Here is a 21668-nt window from a genome sequence, read left to right as displayed (position 1 = left end):
CGAGAGGCACATCGTTCAGCAGCCAAACCGTTACTGGAACTAAAAACCAGGTCTGATGAGGACACAAGCTTATAGGATCACCTACCAGAGTCGGAACTGACGAACGCCAAAGAGATTCCAAACTGTTAGCTAAACCCCCCCCCCCCCCACCCCCGCATCTTTGTAATAATCAAGGGCATTTGATTCCCCCCCCCCCCCCCAGGTTTGTATAATGAAGGACATTTGATGCCCACCCCCACCCCTCCAAGATTTGTACAATGAAGGAATGAAGGACATTTCGTGCCCCCCCATGCCCCCCACCCCCCAGCATTGTATAATGAAGGACATTTCGTGCCCCCCCCATGCCCCCCGCGGCCCCCCCGTAAACTCACGCTGAGCGAGTGTTTGAAGCTGTAGGAGGGGGCTTTCTCGTACCCCTCCCCGTTCTCCTCCCGGCGCTTGCAGAACAGCAGGGCCTTCTGGTGCAGGAAGAGGTGGCGCTGCATGGGCTTGAACCGCGCCAGGTCCTTCACCTTCGCATGGCCCTTCTTGTGCTCCGTCCACACGCTGAAGGAGCCCTGCATGAGCAGCCTGCCCAGGTCGCCAAGGTTAGCCTACAGGGGGGAGGAGGAGGAGGGGGGGTGGGGGTGTTAAGGTTTCCAAAGGCTTCCCCTTCTGGGCTTGACATAAAAAAAATGCCACCTTTTGGTAGTATTTTCTATGAAAAAAAAAATCATTGTAGTTCACAAAAGGAATCTGAAATAATTAAGTCAATTTAAGGTGATACTACATGAAACTACAACTCCCATGAGCGCTGGGTGCACACTGTGTGCTCATCCCATTGGCCCATCCAGTTTGCATTCTCTCGTGTCTTGCCTCCTCAGTTGAGCTAGGAGAACAATTAATAAGAGGGAGGACCCAGCCAAAATCAAACCACTGGCAAACACAGTGCCGCGTACAAACCGTGTATACACATTGTGGCTTTAAACTCTTCGTTTTGTGACACATTCAATCAGAGACTATGAGGCTCATCCATGCACCACAGCGTGGTGTCTTTACCAAATGCACCACCCAGCAGCCCTGAGTTTTAAAGCAATACGTGGAAAAGAATGCAGTGATGACAGAGCTATGTAAATCCCACTGTGCGGATAGGCGGCACTGACGCTAACCTCACCTCATAACCGGTGATGGCGATCAGGTGCATGGAGTCGTTAACCGCCTTCAGAATGCCCAGGATGGAGGACAGCGCCTCCTGCAGGTCCGCCGCACCATCACAGGCCTTACTGTACTTCAGCAGCTCCTGGTTACAGAAACACACAGATTAGCCTACTGTCCCCTTCTGCCAGAAAACAAATCTGTAATCTGAATATCTTTAGAATAATGATCTTCAGTAACAGCCTGTAGAATTCCCGTATTTTCAGTATAATGATTGCGTGGAAGAATTGGGATTACAGTTTTGGTCACAACCTGAAGCTGTCAGTGACAAAGCTTACCTTCAGTAAGAGCTGGTACTTGGTTATCCTCTGCACAGGTTTGAGAAGATACGAGTCCAAGCCCAGTTTATGCTCCAGCTTTCTCTGGCACTCCTGTACGAGTCACACAGTCAGACCAAGAACACACAAAATATACAATCTTATATTTAAGATTTATTTATTAACCTTTATTTAAACAGGGTAGGACAAGGAGAACCAAGTTCTCTTTCACATACAGTATCTGCCCAGTGAACAAAACATAAAAATATGAATATATCAAATAAAACTATAATACTGCAAAGCAATAAATTAAATGCAGTACTCCATTAAATATCATTTCTGACAAATACAAGACACAATTAAATAGGGTTTTATTAAGGTCCTATACTCGTGCAGAGTAACCAAACAGTTCAGTTCATTACATTTAATTGGTGCATTTGAAAGCCTTTTCTTCCTGGTACAGAAATAAACGGAAGAACCGCTAAGGTGAGTCACTGTTGGGATCTTGTACAGCAGGCTCTCGCTCTGAACTGTGGCAGTGATGAGAGCTTTAATGGAAGTTTTCCTAGCAAGGCCTTGTAAATTAAAAGCGGGCGCTGTTAGCATAATTTCTCCGGACTGTGAGGGAGGGCCAGCTTTCAGACACAAGTCACAATTATGTGTCAAAAATGTATCGTCAGTAATGAATCTTAAGGCATTATGATACAAGGCATCTGGACTTCAAAGTGGAGTCTGCCGCACGCATGAAAATAGACATCAAAGTTGACTGAACAATTAGCATTTTATCAGTCTGAGAGAAACATGTCTTGCTTCTGTAGAAGAAGCCAAGCTTAAGTTTAAATTTTTTAGTAAGCTCTTCAATATGCAATTTTAATGACATTTTATCATCCACCGAAAACCAAGGTATTTATAAGATGATACCCTTACAATCTGTGACCCACATGTCAGGTCTTCATGCCTGAATCTATATAATATAAAGGTCTGTATGCTTCATAAAGGGGGTTCCCTTAGAGGAGTGTGAGGTCATAGAGGAGGTTACTTGGAGGACTGTGAGGTCATAGAGGGGGTTACCTAGGGGAGTGTGACATCATAGACGGGGGTTGCTTTGCAGCGTATGGGTCACAGTGGGGGTTACTATGGGGGTATGAGGTCACAATGGGGGTTACTATGGGAATATGAGGTCACAGTGGGGGTTACTAGGGGGATATGAGGTCACAGTGGGGGTTACTATGGGAATATGAGGTCACAGAGGGGGTTGCTAGGGGGATATGAGGTCACAGTGGGGGTTACTAGGGGAATATGAGGTCACAGAGGGGGTTACCTGGAAGAAGGCACAGTCAGAGCACTGTCTCCACAAGCTCTCGGAGCGCGGTTTGTTCTGACAGTACTTCTCATAGATCTGCAGATCATTCATCTGCGTCGGAGAGAGAGGAAAAGCCGTGAAACACACAAGCGGGTCATAACATGCAGATCACAAAGCAGTTACGGCACATAGCTCATACTTTTACGGCGTACACAAATACCTGTTGCCATGTGAACACCACTGTATCACTGCCACATATGAATCACGGATTGTTTATGCGACACAAATAAAATATTCAGTTTACTATTCATCAGAGGAATCCAGAACTTTCTAGGATGAACAGGAAAGGAACAGTGCATTTTTACGCAAGGTCCTCCACCTAAACGATCGCAAAAAGCGCTTTGCAGTGAAGGGGAAACTCGCCTCAATTACCACCAATGAATAACAGCCACCTGGCACACGACATTCACATTGCACCAGGACACTGACCACAGGTCAGCTGAGCTGGAGAGGACGGGAGGGGAGGGGAGGGGAGGGGAGGGGGAGGAGGGGAGCAGTGCCGTGTCCAATGTTCTGGCTAGCAGTGCACCTCCCGGTTAATGCCACACACACCCGCCATCGGTGATTTAATCAAGTATTTTCCATGCTGTGAGCTCACCCGCTGCAGGAAGCACCGGCCAACCAGCTCAGGGCAGTCTGTGAACGCCTCCAGCTCTCTGAGAAAGGTCCTGAGAGAGAGAGAGAGACAAAGAAAGAGAAAGAGAGAGAGGGAGGGAGAGGGAGGGAGAGGGAGAGAGAGTCCAACAGGAGTAGAGGGTAAAAATACAAACGGGCATTCATTCTCTCCCCAAAGTTAGAACGTAAACCAAAATAAAGTCCCTGGCCCCAGAGACACAGACTAGGCCCCGCAGACAAAAGAGGCAGTATTTTTTGGTTCTTTTTAGTATAGTTTTTTTTTTTTTTTAAATAGCTGACAGAAATATTTTGATGTTTGAGCCAAGTGGCCCTCTCTGGTACATATTGTTACAGGAACTCGGTAATTAAGGGGCTCGAGACACCCTTGAATATCACAACCGCTGAAGTCAGAAACAAATAAGCCCACACACAGTGTAATTTTAATCTCAGTACATCTGCTAAATCTGCGCTGCCCAATCAGTGCATCACAACTGAAAGCAGGCAGCGTGGATTTCAGTGTGTTCCACGGCCAGGAGGGAGGACCGTACCTCTTGTGGAACTGGTAAATCTCAGCCATGTTTCCAAACAGGATGTCCTTCTTGTTCTGCAGCACGCTCGGGATGAGGTGCATCATGGCCGGGTTGTCCATCTCAGCAGCGTACCCCTGCAAGGCATGGAAATCAGGGTTTGCACCGCCCCAAGGGAATTACGGGAAGGATTCAGTCTGCAGGGATAGTAGTGTTCATTGCTCAAGGGACCCATTGGCTGCACAGGCGCCAGCCAATGGGTCAGACGCGTATGATTGGGTCTCCTCCACCCCCCGCTCTGCGTGTGCGTGGCTTATGGCTGTGCGTGGTGTGAAAAGAAGCAGCTGGCTGACTCCGCGTGTTTTGGAAGAGAAGCGTGAGCTGTCTTCACTCTCCCAAGCCGGGAGCGGGGGGGTGTACATGAGCATGCTGGTACATGGTTTGCAAATTGGACATTCCAAATTCACAGGGGACTGGAGATGTCAAATATATTTATTTTTGTTTTAAAATGGTCATCTACAGGGATTTTAATGAGGTGTGAAGTGTGCTGTCTCTGTTCTGCAGGTCCTGGGGCTGTTTGGGGGTGAGAGAGCAGAGCCCCACTCACCTGAAGCACACAGAGCAGCTCCTCCACATACGCTCTCTCTGTCTCCAGCAGCTCATTCATCACATGCCTGGGACGAAAAGGACAGAGCACCTTAACCACACACCGCAAACCCCTTAATCCTATACCCTAAACCCCTTAACCCCACATCCCAAACCCCTTAATCCTATACCCAAACCCCTTAACTCCGCATCCCAAACCCCTTAATCCTATACCCCAAACCCCTTAACCCCACATCCCAAACCCCTTAATCCTATACCCCAAACCCCTTAACCCCACATCCCAAACCCCTTAATCCTATACCGCACATCCCAAACCCCCTAACGCCACATCCTAAACCCCTTAACCCTGCATCCCAAACCCCTTAACCCCACATCACAAACCTCTTAATCCTATACCCCAAACCGCTTAACCCTGCACCCCAAACCCCTTAATCCTATACCCCAAACCCCTTAATCCTATACCCCAAACCGCTTAATCCTATACCCCAAACCCCTTAATCCTATACCCCAAACCCCTTAACCCCACATCCCAAACCCCTTAATCCTATACCGCACATCCCAAACCCCCTAACGCCACATCCTAAACCCCTTAACCCTGCATCCCAAACCCCTTAACCCCACATCACAAACCTCTTAATCCTATACCCCAAACCGCTTAATCCTATACCCCAAACCCCTTAATCCTATACCCCAAACCCCTTAACCCCACATTCCAAATCCCTTAACCACACACCTCAAACCCCCAACAGTCCTTTTATAGAGCTATTGTGACAAATGCAATCTAACTACAATCTAACTGCAAGTTGATGTGCAGCCACTGGTAGCTCAAGAGGAAAAAACAGTGCTCGGCACTGGGCAACCTCACTTAATAACATAATTATTATTTACTGTCTCACCGTCTCAGGATGGCCAGGTTCTCCTCCTCCTCGGAGAGCGATCCCTGCCGGCTGCCGCTGTCCTGCAGCTGGAGAGGCAGGGAGAGACTCGCATGAAAAACACTGAAACACAATGGATGCCTACGGGAAACTGGCCATTGCTTAAAGAACTACTAATGAGACACAGTCGGGTTTACTGAGAACAATAACTATGTGGCAAATCAGCGCAAGCTTTGTGGGAATTGGAGGAACATTCGGTGAGTTATGACCATAAATGTGCTAGGCCACACCCAATCCAAAATTCAGTGGCTCACTGCTCCAGCATAACTGATTTATAGTTCCCAAGAATGGTTAGGTGCACCCATGCCACTGTATGTGCCACGTTTGGTGCAACGTGAACAAAAAAACAAAAAAAGCCTTAGCAAAAAAAAAAAAACTGTTTTACTGTGCAAATTACCTATTTAGCTCATTATGGTGGACTTTCATGCTCTTCACCCATGTTCCATGTATAACAATATGTATCCATCCATGAATAATAATAATAATAATAATAATAATAATAAAACTATAGGAAAATAATAGGGGTTAATAATAATTTTTTTTTGGGTGGTACAAGAACTGGCAATACTTCAAAATGAATGTTCTTAGCCAGATGCATTCTGGGACGTCTCTCAGCATGCTGGAGCGTGTTTAAATCCTGGCTTACTTTTCTGCAGCTCACGCCAGTCTCCGCCTCGCCTCCACCGCAGGTCTTCTCTATTCCCCGGTGCCCTGGGAGATATCGCGAGAGAGAGAGAGAGAGAGAGAGAGAGAGAGAGAGAGAGAGAGAGAGTGAGAGAGAGAGAGAGAGAGAGAGAGAGGGGAGAGAGAGAGAGAGGGAGAGAGAGAGAGAGAGAGAGAGGGGAGAGAGAGAGAGAGAGAGAGACATCAGAGAGAGAGAGAGAGAACCGTCAACAGAGACATCAAAGTATCAGAGTCAGAGCATGTGGTCAATACGTGCATCACAGGAGGAGGCCGTGAGAGAGAGCGTAAAAATGAAAGAGTGTAAGTGGGGGGGGGGGGTTACTGAAAAAGTCTTGCCCTTATAGATATGTCATAATGATCAAAGGCAAAGATATCTGTGCGAATGACTTCACTGTCACTACTCAGAACAGTTGACACCCTGCATATGGAAACCTAACAGCAACTGCAAATCAGCCACTAGGGGGCACCAAAACCATTTTCAATCTTTAAGACCTCATTTGAAAGGTCACTGATGCCATAAATCAAAATGACCTGGCTTTTGTGGGTATTGCTGATCCGTGCAGATAATCCTCTGTGAACGCTCACAGTCAGACTACAAACCTAAATCACCATAAAAATAATTATCTAATTTACCCAAGACGTGCTTGTGGAAACTGTACATCAAAAACAAGTAATATTTTAGACCATTTTGAAACTAATGGTGCAATCATTTTCAAAGCAATCAAGTTCCCCAAGTAATATTCAACACATGATGAACTAATATTATCATCCTGGATGTTTTTTTTTTTTATTTCAGTGGAGAGTGATGTCATCAGCTGTTTTTTTCTCATCCTAAATAACACAACCAGCTCAGACCCAAAACACCAGGAGAGGTGACTTAACCCACTGTTTCACACCTTTTCAGTAAAATTGATTTGGCATGTCTGTAAACGGAGCTCCATGCCCTCGAAACTGGAAACACAGCTGTCTAAAATCTCGACTGTTTTGCAAAGTGCTTCTGTGTTCATACGGCTGTGCTTACTGCACTGAGGGCATGGACCTTCGGTTACACAAATGCGCCAAATCGATTGAGAAAAATTCATAAGTGATAAATTAGTTGCTGAATACATTACATTACATTACAGGCATTTAGCAAACACTTTTATCCAGAGCGACTTACACAACTTTATACTACACTGCACCCCCGGCAATAACGAATAACGACAAATACCTGCACATCCTGTGCCTCTCCAGGACAACGGTTTAAACTAACAATAAATGTTCAGCCAGTTGGAGTGAAGAATGATGAAGGAATCTGCACTTTTCGGCTGGGGGGCGGGGGGGGGTGGGGGGTGTATATAGTCACCTGGAGATGACAGAGGGGACTTGACGAAGGCCTCGGGCCGGGGGGCGACGGGCTGCACGGGGCGGGACTGCTTGGCGGCCAGCTTCTTCAGGCTGACCCGCCTCTTCTCAAACATCTCCTGCATGGAGGTGTGCTTCCGGAACACTTTCTCCACGTGATCCTGCCGCGGCCAATGAGGAGAGCCGAGGTCAATTAACCACACCCCCCCTTCATCGAACAAAATATCAAACCGCAAACTCCACTCAAATCCCATCTACAGGGCAATGCAACGCAGTTCATTAACAGGCAGGTAACAGACGCAGGAGCAGCAGCAATCGCTCCAGCAAGTCAAGCAACCCAAGGGAATGGGTTAAGTGAAGTCCAAAATATAAAACTCCCTAATGTGAATAAATAAAAAACATAAAAGTCCCTAAATGAATAAGTAAGAAATATAAAAATCCCTAAGTGAATAAATAAAAAAATATAAATGTCCCTATGTGAATTAGTAGAAAATACAAAAATCTCTATGCGAACTAGTAAAAAATATAAAAATCCCTACGTGAATTAGTAAAAAAAAAAAAAAAATTCCTACATAAATTAGTTTTAAAAAGATCCCGTTGTGAATACGTAAAAAATTAAAGTGCTTATGAGAATAAGGAAAAACACAAATGAAACATAAGTGAATGAGCTCGCCCATTTTTCGCGGGTGAGCGCCTCACCCTGAACTCGTCGTTGAGCACGGACGTGTAGTCCCGGAAGATGCTGTCCATGTCCGAGAGCTGGCTGAGCTGGCCTCTCGTCTCCAGGTAACGCTCGATCTCCTGCAGGGCCGACTCCGCCCCGTCCTGGGTCTGGCACTTGTCCACCGGCTGCGACGCCAGCAGGTAGATGCCGTCTTCGCACCACTTGGCAGTCTGGGTAAAAGGATGAGCGATTAGTCATGTCTGAAAATCTGTAAAAAATGGCTACTCAAGTGATTGGTCGTGCCTGAAAACCCATGACGACCGAAACTAAGTGACTGATCATGTCCGAAAAAAGATAGCAGTTCGAGTGACTAGTCATGAAAACTGACGACATTCTGGTCAAATACGCATTCTAGATACTTTAAGACTCGATAGCATTTGAAACCACTCCTGCAGATCCCTGAGAATTTTCCGTGAAACATGTTACTAAACAAAGCTTCCAATCACACAAAAGACAAATCTTGTTCTGAATATTGTTCATTTTTTTTGTTCAGATGGGTGTGCTGGGTGTGGTGGGGCAGGGCAGGGTGGGACAGGATGGGGCAGGTAGGTGCAGTGGGTGGGGAATGTGGTTGGAGGGGCGGGCCAGGTGGGTGCAGTGGGTGGGGTGGGGCGTGTGGAGGGTGGGGCAGGTGCAGTGGGCGGGGCAAGGTGTGTGGTGGGAGGGGCGGGCCAGGTGGGTGCAGTGGGCGGGGCATGTGGTTGGAGGGGCAGGCCAGGTGGGTGCAGTGGGCGGGGCATTTGGTTGGAGGGGCGGGGCAGGTAGGTCCAGTGGGTGGGGCGGGGCAGGTAGGTGCAGTCGGCAGGGCGGGGCGGGGTGGGGTCACCTGCTCCAGGCTTTGGTGCAGCTCCATGGCTCTGAGCAGGTGGGCCTTCCTGGCCTGCAGGCAGGCGGTCAGCCCCTCGCTGACGGAGCGCAGCTCGCTGCATTTGGGCTGGATGGAGTCCTGGGCGTAGTGCGAGCTCTGGATCAGCGAGGCCCCCTCAGCCGCTAGCGCCCGCGCCCGGTCCAGGACATCCTGTCCAAAAGAGAGAGAGAGAGAGAGAGAGAGAGGGCGCTCAATTCATTTATCAATCACGCTAATAAACTCATTCCTTATATGTTCTATCAAAATAATCGTCTCTTAAGTAGGTGAGGTAATTTCTGTTGCCGATTTCCATTTTAAGTAAACAACAGAGATAAAGAGCACACAGGAGTCAGCCAGCTGCTAGACAAACTCATACTGTACACCGTATGCCACAAAAATAATTATTTTCAAAACCAATGGTGGCGTGTACTTTCTGTGACAGAAATGAATAAATATGTGCAATCTCTCTGTAAAAGCTGGAAAAAGCTTCTCCTCTGCAGTAAGGCTATGGATTTCCCCCTGGCCTGGTATTTTACAGGAGAGAGAGAACTACCTTTGAGCTGACTGCAGTCAGAAGCCACCACTGCAGTATGACAGCTTTCTGACCAATCAGGGGCTCGTTTCTCCCCCCACTCCCCCTTCTCTCAGTCTCTCTCTCACGCTCTGTCTCTACATATCTCTCTCTCTCTCTCTCTCTCATACTTGCTCTCTCTATATCTATCTCCCTCTTCCACTCTCTCTCCCGCTCCCTTGCTCTCTTCCTCTAGCTGATTGGCTTCACTTTGGTCCACATCCCGCCACCACACACAGAGTTTTAGTGAAAAGCCAGAACAGCTCCTGCAAGGCCCCCACTGCATGCGGATGAGTGAAAGCACAGAGGATGAGGCCACGATGAAGTCCAGCCCTCCAGTGACACGCTTATAACAGTGTTATAAGGCCTTATAACGTTGACGCAAACTGAAATAACAAAGTGTTTCATGTTGGCATATTTAAGCATTCACCTCACCTTCCATCTCTGCTGTTCTCTCTAACCCTGAATTTGAATATTGTCCAAACTCCCATAATTCACCTGGACATGCCCACATCTGTGCTTCTCTGATCCGTAATAGGAATTTGAGCCTCTTGCTCACAATATCATGTGACTGGACTGGCTCATATTTCAGTCTGGCAGGCTTTTAATAAAGCTCAGCCAATAAAGACCCCTGAAGTCCTGTTAACCTTTTGACCTCTATGACCTTCACTGACCTCCCACGGGCCTGACTGACTCCCATGTCACCCGCTGAGTCGTGAGGTAAACATTCCCCTGTGTTTTAAGTGAAAATAGGCCTATATCCATACAGCATATATAATTAATCACAAAAAACTATGTTTCAAGTGAAATGTTTTTTTGCATTTGCAAAAAGCCTCAAAAGACAGGAAAAGAAAATGGTCAGCCCTAAAGCAAGCATCAGCCAGCTCTCCGTCAAGGTGAATCAGCACAGATATTTAACAACCGCTACAGCTCTGTATATGTCTACTGTTCTTGGGTGTTGCAGGGATTAAGACTGAATGCTTTGGTTCTGCAGGGATAAGGCTGAAATGTTTTGGGGGTGCAGGGATAAGGCTGAAATGTTTTGGGGGTGCAGGGATAAGGCTGAAATGTTTTGGGGGTGCAGGGATAAGGCTGAAATGCTTTGGGGGGTCAGATAAGGCTGAAACGCGTTAGCACGTTAGCACCCCTGATGAGTCTCTTACACAGATTCTCTCCTCCTGGCCACTCAGGTCTCTCAGCAGGTGCTCCACGTGGGCGGGGCTAATCCCCACCTCCGAGAAGATTGACAGACGCTCCGCCCACAGATCCTGCTGGGCCCTGACCTGGAGAGACAGGGATGTATACGTTAATATTAAATACACACACACACACACACAGGCACAAGCACACACACACACACACACACACACACGCACACACGTACTCAAACACAGACACATGCGTACACACACTCGCGTACACAAACACACACACACACACACACACACACACACTATAGACAGTCAAACAGCCTGAGCAGGCTGATCCAGACACGCTTTGCTCTGACTGAGACCTGACGCCGGAGCGAGCGTTGGACCCACACACCTCCCGGTAGTTATGCTCAAAGTGGCGCAGCTGCAGGCACTGCTCCAGCTTGGTGTGGTGCCGATCCCAGAACTCATCGAACGCGCTCTCCGTCTCACCCAGCTGGGACAGCAGCCTGCGCGGGGAAGGAGGGGGAGGAAGGGAAAGAGGGAGAAGGCGGGAGAGAGGAAAAGAGGGAGGCATCGAGATGTAAACCAAAAGTGGAAAGAGAGAGGGAGAAAATGAAAGCTAGAAATGTGATTTATTTACACCTAAACTGAGCCTCAATAAATCACTTAAATTAGAAAATACAACTGCTCCTCCTTCCTCCTTTTTACTTTTTTCCCTCTCAAACACAGCAAAGTTCAGTTAAGGGCTTTGCTGTTATGGGTGAGTTTGGAACCAACACCCTTGTGGTTGCCTCGGTCTCAGCACCTCTGCACAGTGGCCAGGTTCTCCAGCTCGTCCTGGTTCATGGAGTATTCCGGATCCTTCTCCAGCGGCTCATTGATGCTCTCCAGAAGACGGTCTCCTTGGTTCAGGGCTATCCTTAAGTCGTCCTGCGAGGAGACGGGGCACGTGATTGGACATGGCCTAGCTAAAAAACCAACTGCCAGTTCAGAGCAGGCAGGGGAACGCACGTTTCCCCGAAGGCCCAGATCTGTTTCTCTACTTCTGCTCTAAATAAATTAATATACCCAGCCATTTGTGTGATCTGATATTTCAGCTACATTAGCCGACGTGACCATGAATCACAGCTAAATGCTGTTCTTCTGAGTCTCACTGTGAATTCAATCATCTGCAAGGGAATCCACAATGGTGTACGCAGAAAATTGGTTATTTCGGAAACACATGCGGCCCCTAGATTAAAGCATGCGTCACAGAGATCCGCTAATGTGTAAACTGCATAAACGCATTCCTCCGGTCATCTGTGTCCACTGTCAGCCCCCATCCGCCAGATGATGCCAGTAGCGGTGGATCTGCTCTGCCCTGAAGCTGGTAGCAGCCAGGCAGGAGCCACCAGCATCCCAGACTCTTTAGACCAGTGGTCTCCCGCCCTGGTCCTGGAGCGCTACAGGGTCTGCTGGTTTTTGTTTTCACCTTAAAATCAGCGCCCAATTGAGACCCAGGACACCAGGTGAGTTGAGTTAACTGTGTAATCAATTGTTCTAAATGATTCGTGAAGTGCAGAGTCACCATGAAAACCAGCAGACCCTGTGGCTCTCCAGGACCAGGGTTGGAGACCACTGCTTTAGACCCACTCAGCTCTGGGACAGTAAAGTATAATGGCCAGCATAATGGGTAAGGAACTGGTCATGTAACCTGAAGGTCACCGGTTCGATTCTTGGGTAGGGACACTGCCTTTTTACCCTTGGGCAAGGTACTTAACCTGCATTGCTTCAGTATATATCCAGCTGTATAAATGGGTGCAATGTAAATGCTATGTAAAAATGCTCTGGATAAGAGCGTCTGCTAAATGGCTGTAATGTAATGTAATGCAGGAGCCACCAGTATCACAGGCCCACTCAGCTCCTGGACAGTAATGAAATTACTACAGTCATTTCATCAGCCTTCAGTCATCCCTGCTTCATAACTATCAGAGGCTCTGGTTGGTTGGCAACAGCAGTTTTGGATGCTGTACTACAGCACAACTCATCCACCAGCACAGCATCGTCCTTGCTGATATGCCCTATAATGCATTTTCAGAAGATGCACAATGCAGGAATGCTTTAGAGCAGTGGTAAGCAACCCTGATCCTGGAGATCTACCATCCCTGTAAGTTTTCATTCTAACCCTAAAAAAGCACACCTCATTCAACAGCTAGAGATCTTGTTGAGCTGCTAATTAGTAGCAGAGTCAGGTGGGCAAAAATTAGGGTTGAAATGAAAACCGACAGGATGGTAGATCTCCAGGAACAGGGTTGGTTTACCACTGTTTTAGAGGGAGGGAGAGGGATGGGGTAAGAGTACTCTGGAGCAGAGCACCGTATCTGGGCGAGCCTTCAGGCTCACGCACCTTCATCAGGTCCTTCTTCTCGGTGTGAGCCTCCAGGAGGCTGGTGGTGGCCTGGACGTCGTTCGGAAGCTCCGTCTCGGCCAGCTCCGCCCCGAAGGACTGCAGGACCTGCGCCGTCTTCTTCACCATCAGAGCAAAGCCCTCGATGGCCTGGATGTGAAAAGAAACACACCAGGTCCCAACCGACTACTTATTATTTTTTCATACTTTTCCCCCATACTTTTCTCTCCGATATGGAATGCCAGCAGCTTTTTTTCCACATACCACAGCCCACAAGCTGAGTAGCACGGTCAGGGGGAAGACACTTAAAATACATCTTAAGAGACCATGCAGCAGGTGCCGAACCCTAACCACACTGATCCAGGTATATGCTAACGTGCTACCATGCTAACATGATAACTGTCGGACCCTCCCCCTCTGTCACTGCGCACAAGGTAATGATTCCATATTCAAAAAGGATTTATTGAGGTTGACTGCAAGCAGAGACAGCTCTAAATTGGGCGTGTCTGGCTCCCCGCCCCCCCCCCACTCACGGTGCGGTGCGAGATCCACTTCTCGTGGCAGTACTCCTGGGTCCCCCCGAGCTCCACGGTCAGTTGGGTGGGGTCGATGTAGGCGTGGAGCTCAGTCACCGAACTGAGCATAATCACCTGGGCAGGGTCAAGTAAGTGTGGGGTTAGAAAAACACAGCATCAGGACCACAGACTACACCAACAGAAGCCCTACCCCTACAGTACTCAGCCTGGCAATGTAGATTCATAAAGCACCACTGCAATACACACACATCAAAGCACACTGTTTAAGTTTAAGCCATTCCAGGTCCTAAGAACCACATTAGCATAATTAGCATAACCACTAGCAGGTGCCTTCCCTTAGAAGTCCCTGTCCTGTTTCAGACGAGCAATGGTTGAAACCCCTACACACTGTGATCGCCATTTCCACTCCTGTTAAATATGTCATTATTCAACATTGTTTAGCATGACATTATTTAATATTCATTACAGAGTTGCAGTGTCTCTTTCTCTATCTCTGTGTCTTTATGCCACAGTGACTCAGACACACGTGCAACATTCGGGAGGGGGACACCTTTCTTCACCGGTTCTGAGAAGACAAAGCGGACAAAGTGTCCTTTGAGAACGTGGGTTCAGTCTGCGGCTTGCGACGGGGGGGCTTGTCACGGGGGGGGTTTCCCACCTCTGCCACTTACCGGCACCTTCATTTTGAACTCATCTCTGTTGAACCTGAAGTAGAGGTCCGACAGCGCGCGCTGGAGCAGGGCAGTGGGACGCAGCACCAGAACCAGCTGCAGGTTTCCTGGGAATGAGCCCTGCGCACGACAGAGAAACAGCCAATCACAGTCTGCGCGTGACCGAGAAACAGCCAATCACAGCTGCGCACGACCGAGGAACAGCCAATCACAGTCTGTGCGTGACCGAGAAACAGCCAATCACAGCTGCGCATGACAGAGAAACAGCCAATCACAGCTGCGCGTGACCGAGAAACAGCCAATCACAGCTGTGCATGAAAGAGAAACAGCAAAGCAAATCAGCATATGACTGAGAAACAACCAATCACAGCTGCACATGACAGAGAAACAGCCAACCACAGCTGTGCATGAGAGAGAAACAGCCAACCACAGCTGTGCATGAGAGAGAAACAACCAACCACAGCTGCACATGAAAGAGAAACAGCAAAGCAAATCAGCATATGACTGAGAAACAACCAATCACAGCTGCACATGACAGAGAAACAGCCAACCACAGCTGTGCATGAGAGAGAAATAGCCAACCACAGCTGTGCATGAGAGAGAAACAACCAATCACAGCTGTACATGACAGAGAAACATCCAATTACAGCTGCGCATGGCTGAGAAACAGCCAATCACAGCAGCACATGACAGAGAACCAGCCAATCACCGCACTGATTCCACTAGCACCAATTTGAGCCAGAGCTCCAGAGAGTGAGACAGTCATCTATGGACAGCGTAGTGCGGTGGTAACCAAGCCTGTTCCCGGAGATCTACCATCCATTAGGTTTTCACTCCAACCCTAACAAAGCACACCTCAGTCAACAGCTAGAGGTCTTTGTTGAGCTGCTAATTAGTAGTAGAGTCAGGTGTGCCAAATTAGGGTTGAAATGAAGCATACAGAATGGTAAATCTCCAGGAACAGGGTTGGGTACCACTGGCTTAGTGAGTCTCAGCAACCCTTTGGCAACAAGTTTATACATGAAACTGAGAAGTCCAATGAGACAATTTATTTTAGGGAATGCATGCTACATATCAACAGCAGCCCCAAACTGCTACCTTTCCAGTCTGTCCAAAATACACCAATATGAAGTACAACCACAGCACTGCAATACATTTATTAAATGTAATCTAACAAAATATGTATCATATTTATTCACATATAGAATTGTAAACTCCTCCATCTTCAACCTTTCAAACACGAAATTAGAATTGACTGTTTATTTACTTATTGTACAAATGAGTAATTACTTTCCCTTTTTAAATTATTGTCAAGCTTGTAGGCTTGTAAAAAAATAAAATAAATTTAAAATTTCATCATGTCAAAAATTATTTTTCTCCCTTTCAATCAATCAAGCAAGCAAGCAATCTATCAATCAATCCTCATTTTAAATAGTGCAATTTCTAAACAGTTTGTAAATGGCATTCTACATGGCCTCTTTCCAGGAGTTCATTCCAGCTTTAAGAGGACATTCCGCAGACTGCAGGCGTGGGATGGACTTCGCTCTGAACGAATCCCACCTTCCCGAACAGGTCTGACCCATTTGGCGAGTTCAGCCCACCTCCCTCGTCTTTCACAGGTAGCCTACACGGTGTACAGCATATAAAATAATAAGGCTCGATCACACCGCACTGCCGTCCATTGCGATGGATTCGAGCGTGTTGGCCAGGGGCTCGGATTTCTGAACACGTGTACAAATGTACTATAGCGCTAAAAACAACCTCGAGCCAACAGCTTACACCCAGGTCGTCGTAAAAACCGCGCGGCAACCGACGCACTGCAGACGAAATTCTCCGGCTCCGGTTTCCATTTCTGATATTCACTCGAACACAGAAGCTCTTAATTTGTCAAATGTTCCTTCACATGGTGCAAAAAAACGTCATTTCGAACAAACGGCACCTCAGTCGGCATGCACAGGCACGAGACGTGGGTCAGCCTACCTGACATGATCACAGCGTAGAATTTGTTGGCTATCGCACGAACAGAATTGCGATTTGACCATGGGCCTGCATATTCAGATTCCAAGACCCCAGATCCCGTCTTGCATTTTCGCCAACAACGCTTTTAATCCATCCTGTTCCGTCTATTCCCGTCGTATTCCCACCACACAGCAATCTTTATCCTGTTGCCATGGAAACCCTGCTCCATGGCCAGTGGGGCTTCTGACGTTCTGACATAAATATTTATTTCAGGTGGATGCGAATACATATCTCACTTAACACAAGACAGCCTATCAGAGGCAAAAAAGAAAACAAACAAGGAATTTAAATATTCCTCCCGTCCGAGTAAAATGGATTTCATTAAATATTCACCGCAGAATCGATGCTCTTGAGTAACGCCCAATGCCCTGGGCTCACGCGCTAAAACCGCGAAGTAGACAGAGGCTATTAATAAGCGGCTGTATCCATATCGACCGCGCTGTTTTTTAAGCGGTCAGGAAGACCACGAGCGCAGCGTGGCCAGTGCTGCTCACACAAGCCTGCCAGAAGGTCTGGGGTGAGGGAAGATGGGGCCCGAAGCTGGTCAGGACTCTCGTTATAAACTGCACATTCAGGCATCTGCATGAAGGTCATCGTGTTCAACAGACGTAAATATATCAAATCCATTTTAGATTTGAGGGCAATCTTCTGTTGGGATGTAAGTGCATGGAGCAAATTGTATATTAAATATTAGATTAAATGTTTCCCACAGAATCCATGAACCACCTTTGGGCAACTGGCCCATAACAGTGCAGTATGTACATTTTTTTAGGCTCACCCAAAGACGTTGCGGCTAAAATTCACAGACATTTCCCTTAGGAAGATTTAAACCAGATAAAACGTCGCTATTCCTTCAAACATGCAAATAAATAAAACCAGCGCTGTGCCACCAGTGCAATCAGTACGGTTTACTCGATTGTGATTGGCTCAGCTATATGATTATAAGCCTTCCACTCCATAGCTGGAAAGCGCTTCAAAATCAGCTGCAGCACTGAAAGAAGGCTGTGCATCTTAAATCACACAAAATCCATACTTCAATTATCCAAGAGACTTAAAAGTTTAACCAGTTTCTCATATGTCCTTGACCTTAGCTGTGAACTCACTTTACTTAACTTTTGTGTGTTATTCCCGAATAGCTTACATTTTATCAGAAACTTGGCATGAGAAAAACAGTTAGGGTATACTGTGCACCATAAAATATTTTTATTAAATATTTTCTCAGAATGAAACCGTGACATATAATCCCATTTATAATGTGCCTAATTTTGAAGTCCATGCCATAAAATAAACCAATGTTTAAGGTTGGCAAGTAATTCAGCTTGAAGGAAAATGGAGTCTGCACATCAAGAAATGCTGAATTTTCCAATTAATGTTTAAAGAGGTGAATGATTGAGTTCAATTACTGACATCGCTGATGTCAGCAGTGAATCAAGCCAGGTATTCTGCCCGTTTAATAAAAGGAGATGGATTTGGGATTTAAGATTACTAAATTAATTATTTTCTCTCTCCAGCATCCGCTGTACTCAAAAACCATCTGGTCCCTGACCTTTGACCCAGAATTTACATGACAACAGCCAATCACATTCAGTCAGATGCATCATGCATCCTATGCTGAAAATAATGGCTTTTGAGATAACACAACAGACTGGATTAATTCTCAGTAAATTCTTGTCATGTTTCTTTTGTCTTTGTTTCCTGTTAAAAACACACATTGTTTACATGCAATGATTATCGGCAAATGTTCCAAACATCCAGGAGTAAGGAATTCCTCTCCCCCTTTCACACACACACACTCATGTATGCATGCACACACATGCACATGTACATACACACACACATATACACACATACACACAGGTACACACACAAACACATAAAAAATGTTGTAATATTGTAACAAAGTGCACAATATCAGTTTTTTTATACAAAGAAATACGTTTAGTCTCTGAGGTTGCTGTACCAGTGCAAAAGCAAAACAATTAGGTAGACTGACTTGTATACACTCACCTTAATGCACCCACCCCCACCCCCAACTCATCTTCCATTAAATTCATTTTAAGCAAATGAAACTCTGAGTCTGTCAAATAAAAGATAGAGCTTGACACTGTGACTTTCCAATAATATAAATCCTCCAGGGAGCTTCACAAAGCTTTTTAAAATGAAACAAACACAGCCAGCTGCTCTCCGGTCAGCTGTGGTCAGGGAGCAGTGAGTAGTGTCTCTCTCTTTCATCACTCTGTCTAATCATACAGTCTCTGTCCCCATAAGCCCCCCTTTCCCTCTGTCTCTCTCTCTCTCTCTCTCTCTCTCTCTCTCTCACTCCGTCTTCTCTTATCTCTCCTCTTTCTGCTCCCTCTCTCTCACTCTCTGGATGTGGAAAGAGTAATTATTTTTAATCATTCCAGATGCATGCCCCCCTCCACATACACACGCGCACACACACACACACGCACACACACACACACATACACACGCGCACACACACACGCACACACACACACACACACATGCACACACACACACACGCACACACAGGTATTCACACACCCATACTCACACACATACACACACCTAATGAATAGCTAAAACTAAAATTCAAATTTAAAAAAACAGAACCAATCTGATGAGCTAGTCGCCACGGACACAGCTGAGAACGCTACCTGTTTGGTCTGTCAGAAAGGCAACCTAAAACCCTTCTGTACTGGTACAGTATAAATGTGAATCCCAGGGTCCATCTTTGGTCTGGTACAAAGTGAAATCAGCCTTACTCTGCTCCTGTGTGTCCAAGTACACACGTTGCTTTAGCATTAGAAGACTTCCAATGAAGTTCCAACTCCGTTTCATTATAAATATCACGGTAGATGTCATTTTTACAGAGACGGCGCTGAGACTGTTGGGTGACCCTCTCAGAACTCAACCCTGCTGTGTAAAAGTGCTGAGCTTTTTACGACCGTACATGCCCCTCACAGCCCGGCAAGTACAAATAAAATGCATCGCAGCACCACAGCTGTGGCAGTGTCATGAAGAGGAAATGCATCGAAAGACTTTTAAAACACATGGGGCTGCGGGACACTGCTGCTGTACCCTGGTGGACAAGAGCTTGGGATGGATCAGCTGGACCCGTTTGAGGGACCTGACGTGCACCCCAAGGCCGCCCCCCCCCCCACCCTTTCATTTATGGGAAAGCCATAACCTTGGTCAGATCTATTGCCTCAAAATCCGAATGAAATTAGAATGGAATTTGAAAGGAATTAGAATGGCAATTAGCATGTGCGAGAGTATGGAAGCATGGGAGCTGTCCACGAGACTGCGGTGCTGAAACCTCAAAATACATTCCTCGGGATTCCAGTTTGCGTTGGAAATAGATCAAAATTGAGCAACGCTCAGGGCTATATTTATGAGCGAGGTGACCGTATTAACTCCTGTGTCTTTGAATGACATCACACGTTGAGTTAAAAATTAAGGCCAGTGCAATTCAGCCGGCCAAATACAAACGCTAACTCTGTCGCCGATAATTTACCCACAATGCAAACTACACACATTCACCACCGACACATCCGACCAATGTGCCGATGCAGACGTATGCTGAGGTTGTGCTGCTTTATCTACACTTTGCAGACACAAAGAAAAAGGCTATGGAGCAGTATTAAAATGGCAACGCGTTTGTACAGGGAAAGGCAGAAGCGTTCGCCAGCTTTCAGGGTGCCATGTGTGTCAGTTAGCTCTGCAACCTATATGCATGTGCATACACAGAAACACACACAAACACACACTTAAGCACACACACACTTACAGCTACCTTTGTGTACACATACACACAGAAACCCATGCACACACATACACGCACACAGAAACACACACACATACAGGAACAAACAGACACACACCCACAGAGCTACCTTTGTGTACACACACAGAAACACACCCACACAGAAACACACCCCCCCACACACACACAAATCCACATATAGACACACACACACACACACACACATATATATAGACACACACACACACACAAATACAGACACACACACGCACACACACACACATATATACAGACACACACACACACGCACACATACACACACACGTGCACACACACACACACACACACACATACACACACACACACACGCACACACACACTCACACACGCACACATACACACGCACACACACACACACGTGCGCGCACACACACACACACGCACACACACACACACGCGTGCGCGCACACACACTCACACACGCACACTCACACACACACGCAGGGTCAGGGGCAGCAGACTCACCGCGATGCGCAGCAGGGTTCCCCTCACGGACGTCCATTTGTCCTCCCGTCGGTCGATGACCAGGACGAAGCCCACGTCCGCCACCGCCAGGCTACGAGAGAACAGGCCACAGTCACCCGCGGCGTGGGGCCAGGGTGAAACCCCCAAACCCAGAGCGCCCCTCGGCTACAAAAACAGCCTGCTTCTCCAGCTTTAACAGAGCCTGTCTGGTCTTCAGTACATCCTCAGGAGCAGAGGGGGAGAAAGAGAGAGGGAGAGGATCGGAGGAGAGAGAGGGAGAGAGAGAGAGGGAGAGGATTGGGGGAGAGAGAGGGAGAGGATCGAGGGAGAGAGAGAAAGAGAGGAATGGGGGAGAGAGAAAGAGGAGAGGGGGAGAGGAGCAGGAGAGGGAAAGGGAATGGAGCAGGGAAGAGAGAAAGAGAGGCACGGAGAGAGTGTGAGCCGCAGAGGAGGGAGAGATAGAGAAGCAGGGGAGGAAGAGCAGCAGAAGAGAGAGGGGGGGGGAGGAGCGGAGAAGAGAGGGAGAGGAGCGAAGGAGAGAGGGTCCTGATGAAGCACACGTGTGGTGTCAGTCCATCGCTCTACGGGCCCAGCACGATGCACAGAGCCCTCTGATCCATGCAGCACTCAAATCCGCCATCAGACTCCCAAATGCAGAGCGGGGGGGGAAAAAACACGCTCTCTTCAGGGGAAAAAATATCCGAGAGGAAGAATAAAAAGGGGGAAAAAACGACGACCTTCAGTTTGTAGCGCCAACGCAGCTGGAGGGAGTGCAGGGGACAGCGAGCGCGAAAAGCATCCGTTCAGATCCCGCCCCTCGACCACTCAGCCTGCGGGGGGCGCTGACGCCGGCCAATCGCAGCTCAGCAGCGAGATGACGGACAGGATCTCTAGCAGCTTGTCTGAACGAGCTACACTCAGGGGCTGAGAGGGGGAGTGGG

The 21668-nt window shown here is 47.4% G+C and overlaps 1 protein-coding gene across 11 annotated transcripts in view; it reads right to left on the bottom strand.

The window, feature by feature from the left end:
- mcf2la (mcf.2 cell line derived transforming sequence-like a) overlaps window positions 1–21668 on the bottom strand; it is a 57953-nt gene that overhangs the window by 10724 nt on the left and 25561 nt on the right. For 10 of the 11 annotated variants that reach the window (XM_035393661.1, XM_035393668.1, XM_035393660.1 and 7 more), the window contains exons 4-22: window positions 20728–20818; window positions 14415–14534; window positions 13741–13857; window positions 13208–13357; window positions 11627–11751; window positions 11213–11327; window positions 10831–10950; window positions 9076–9267; window positions 8225–8419; window positions 7527–7686; window positions 6144–6208; window positions 5459–5526; window positions 4564–4630; window positions 3978–4093; window positions 3413–3482; window positions 2773–2865; window positions 1473–1565; window positions 1154–1279; window positions 372–593 (exon numbers count right to left, since the gene is read on the bottom strand). In XM_035393661.1, the coding sequence (XP_035249552.1) occupies window positions 372–593; window positions 1154–1279; window positions 1473–1565; window positions 2773–2865; window positions 3413–3482; window positions 3978–4093; window positions 4564–4630; window positions 5459–5526; window positions 6144–6208; window positions 7527–7686; window positions 8225–8419; window positions 9076–9267; window positions 10831–10950; window positions 11213–11327; window positions 11627–11751; window positions 13208–13357; window positions 13741–13857; window positions 14415–14534; window positions 20728–20818 (2305 nt within the window). Of the gene's footprint in view, window positions 1–371; window positions 594–1153; window positions 1280–1472; window positions 1566–2772; window positions 2866–3412; window positions 3483–3977; window positions 4094–4563; window positions 4631–5458; window positions 5527–6143; window positions 6209–7526; window positions 7687–8224; window positions 8420–9075; window positions 9268–10830; window positions 10951–11212; window positions 11328–11626; window positions 11752–13207; window positions 13358–13740; window positions 13858–14414; window positions 14535–16394; window positions 16587–20727; window positions 20819–21668 lie in introns of those variants that run through there. The other variant, XM_035393669.1, reaches the window with a different exon arrangement.

The sequence above is a fragment of the Anguilla anguilla genome, chromosome 15, assembly GCF_013347855.1.
Source record: "Anguilla anguilla isolate fAngAng1 chromosome 15, fAngAng1.pri, whole genome shotgun sequence".
Lineage (NCBI taxonomy): Eukaryota > Metazoa > Chordata > Actinopteri > Anguilliformes > Anguillidae > Anguilla > Anguilla anguilla.
The sequence above is the reverse complement of the archived record's forward strand: the minus strand, read 5'-3'. Positions and strand labels throughout refer to the sequence as shown.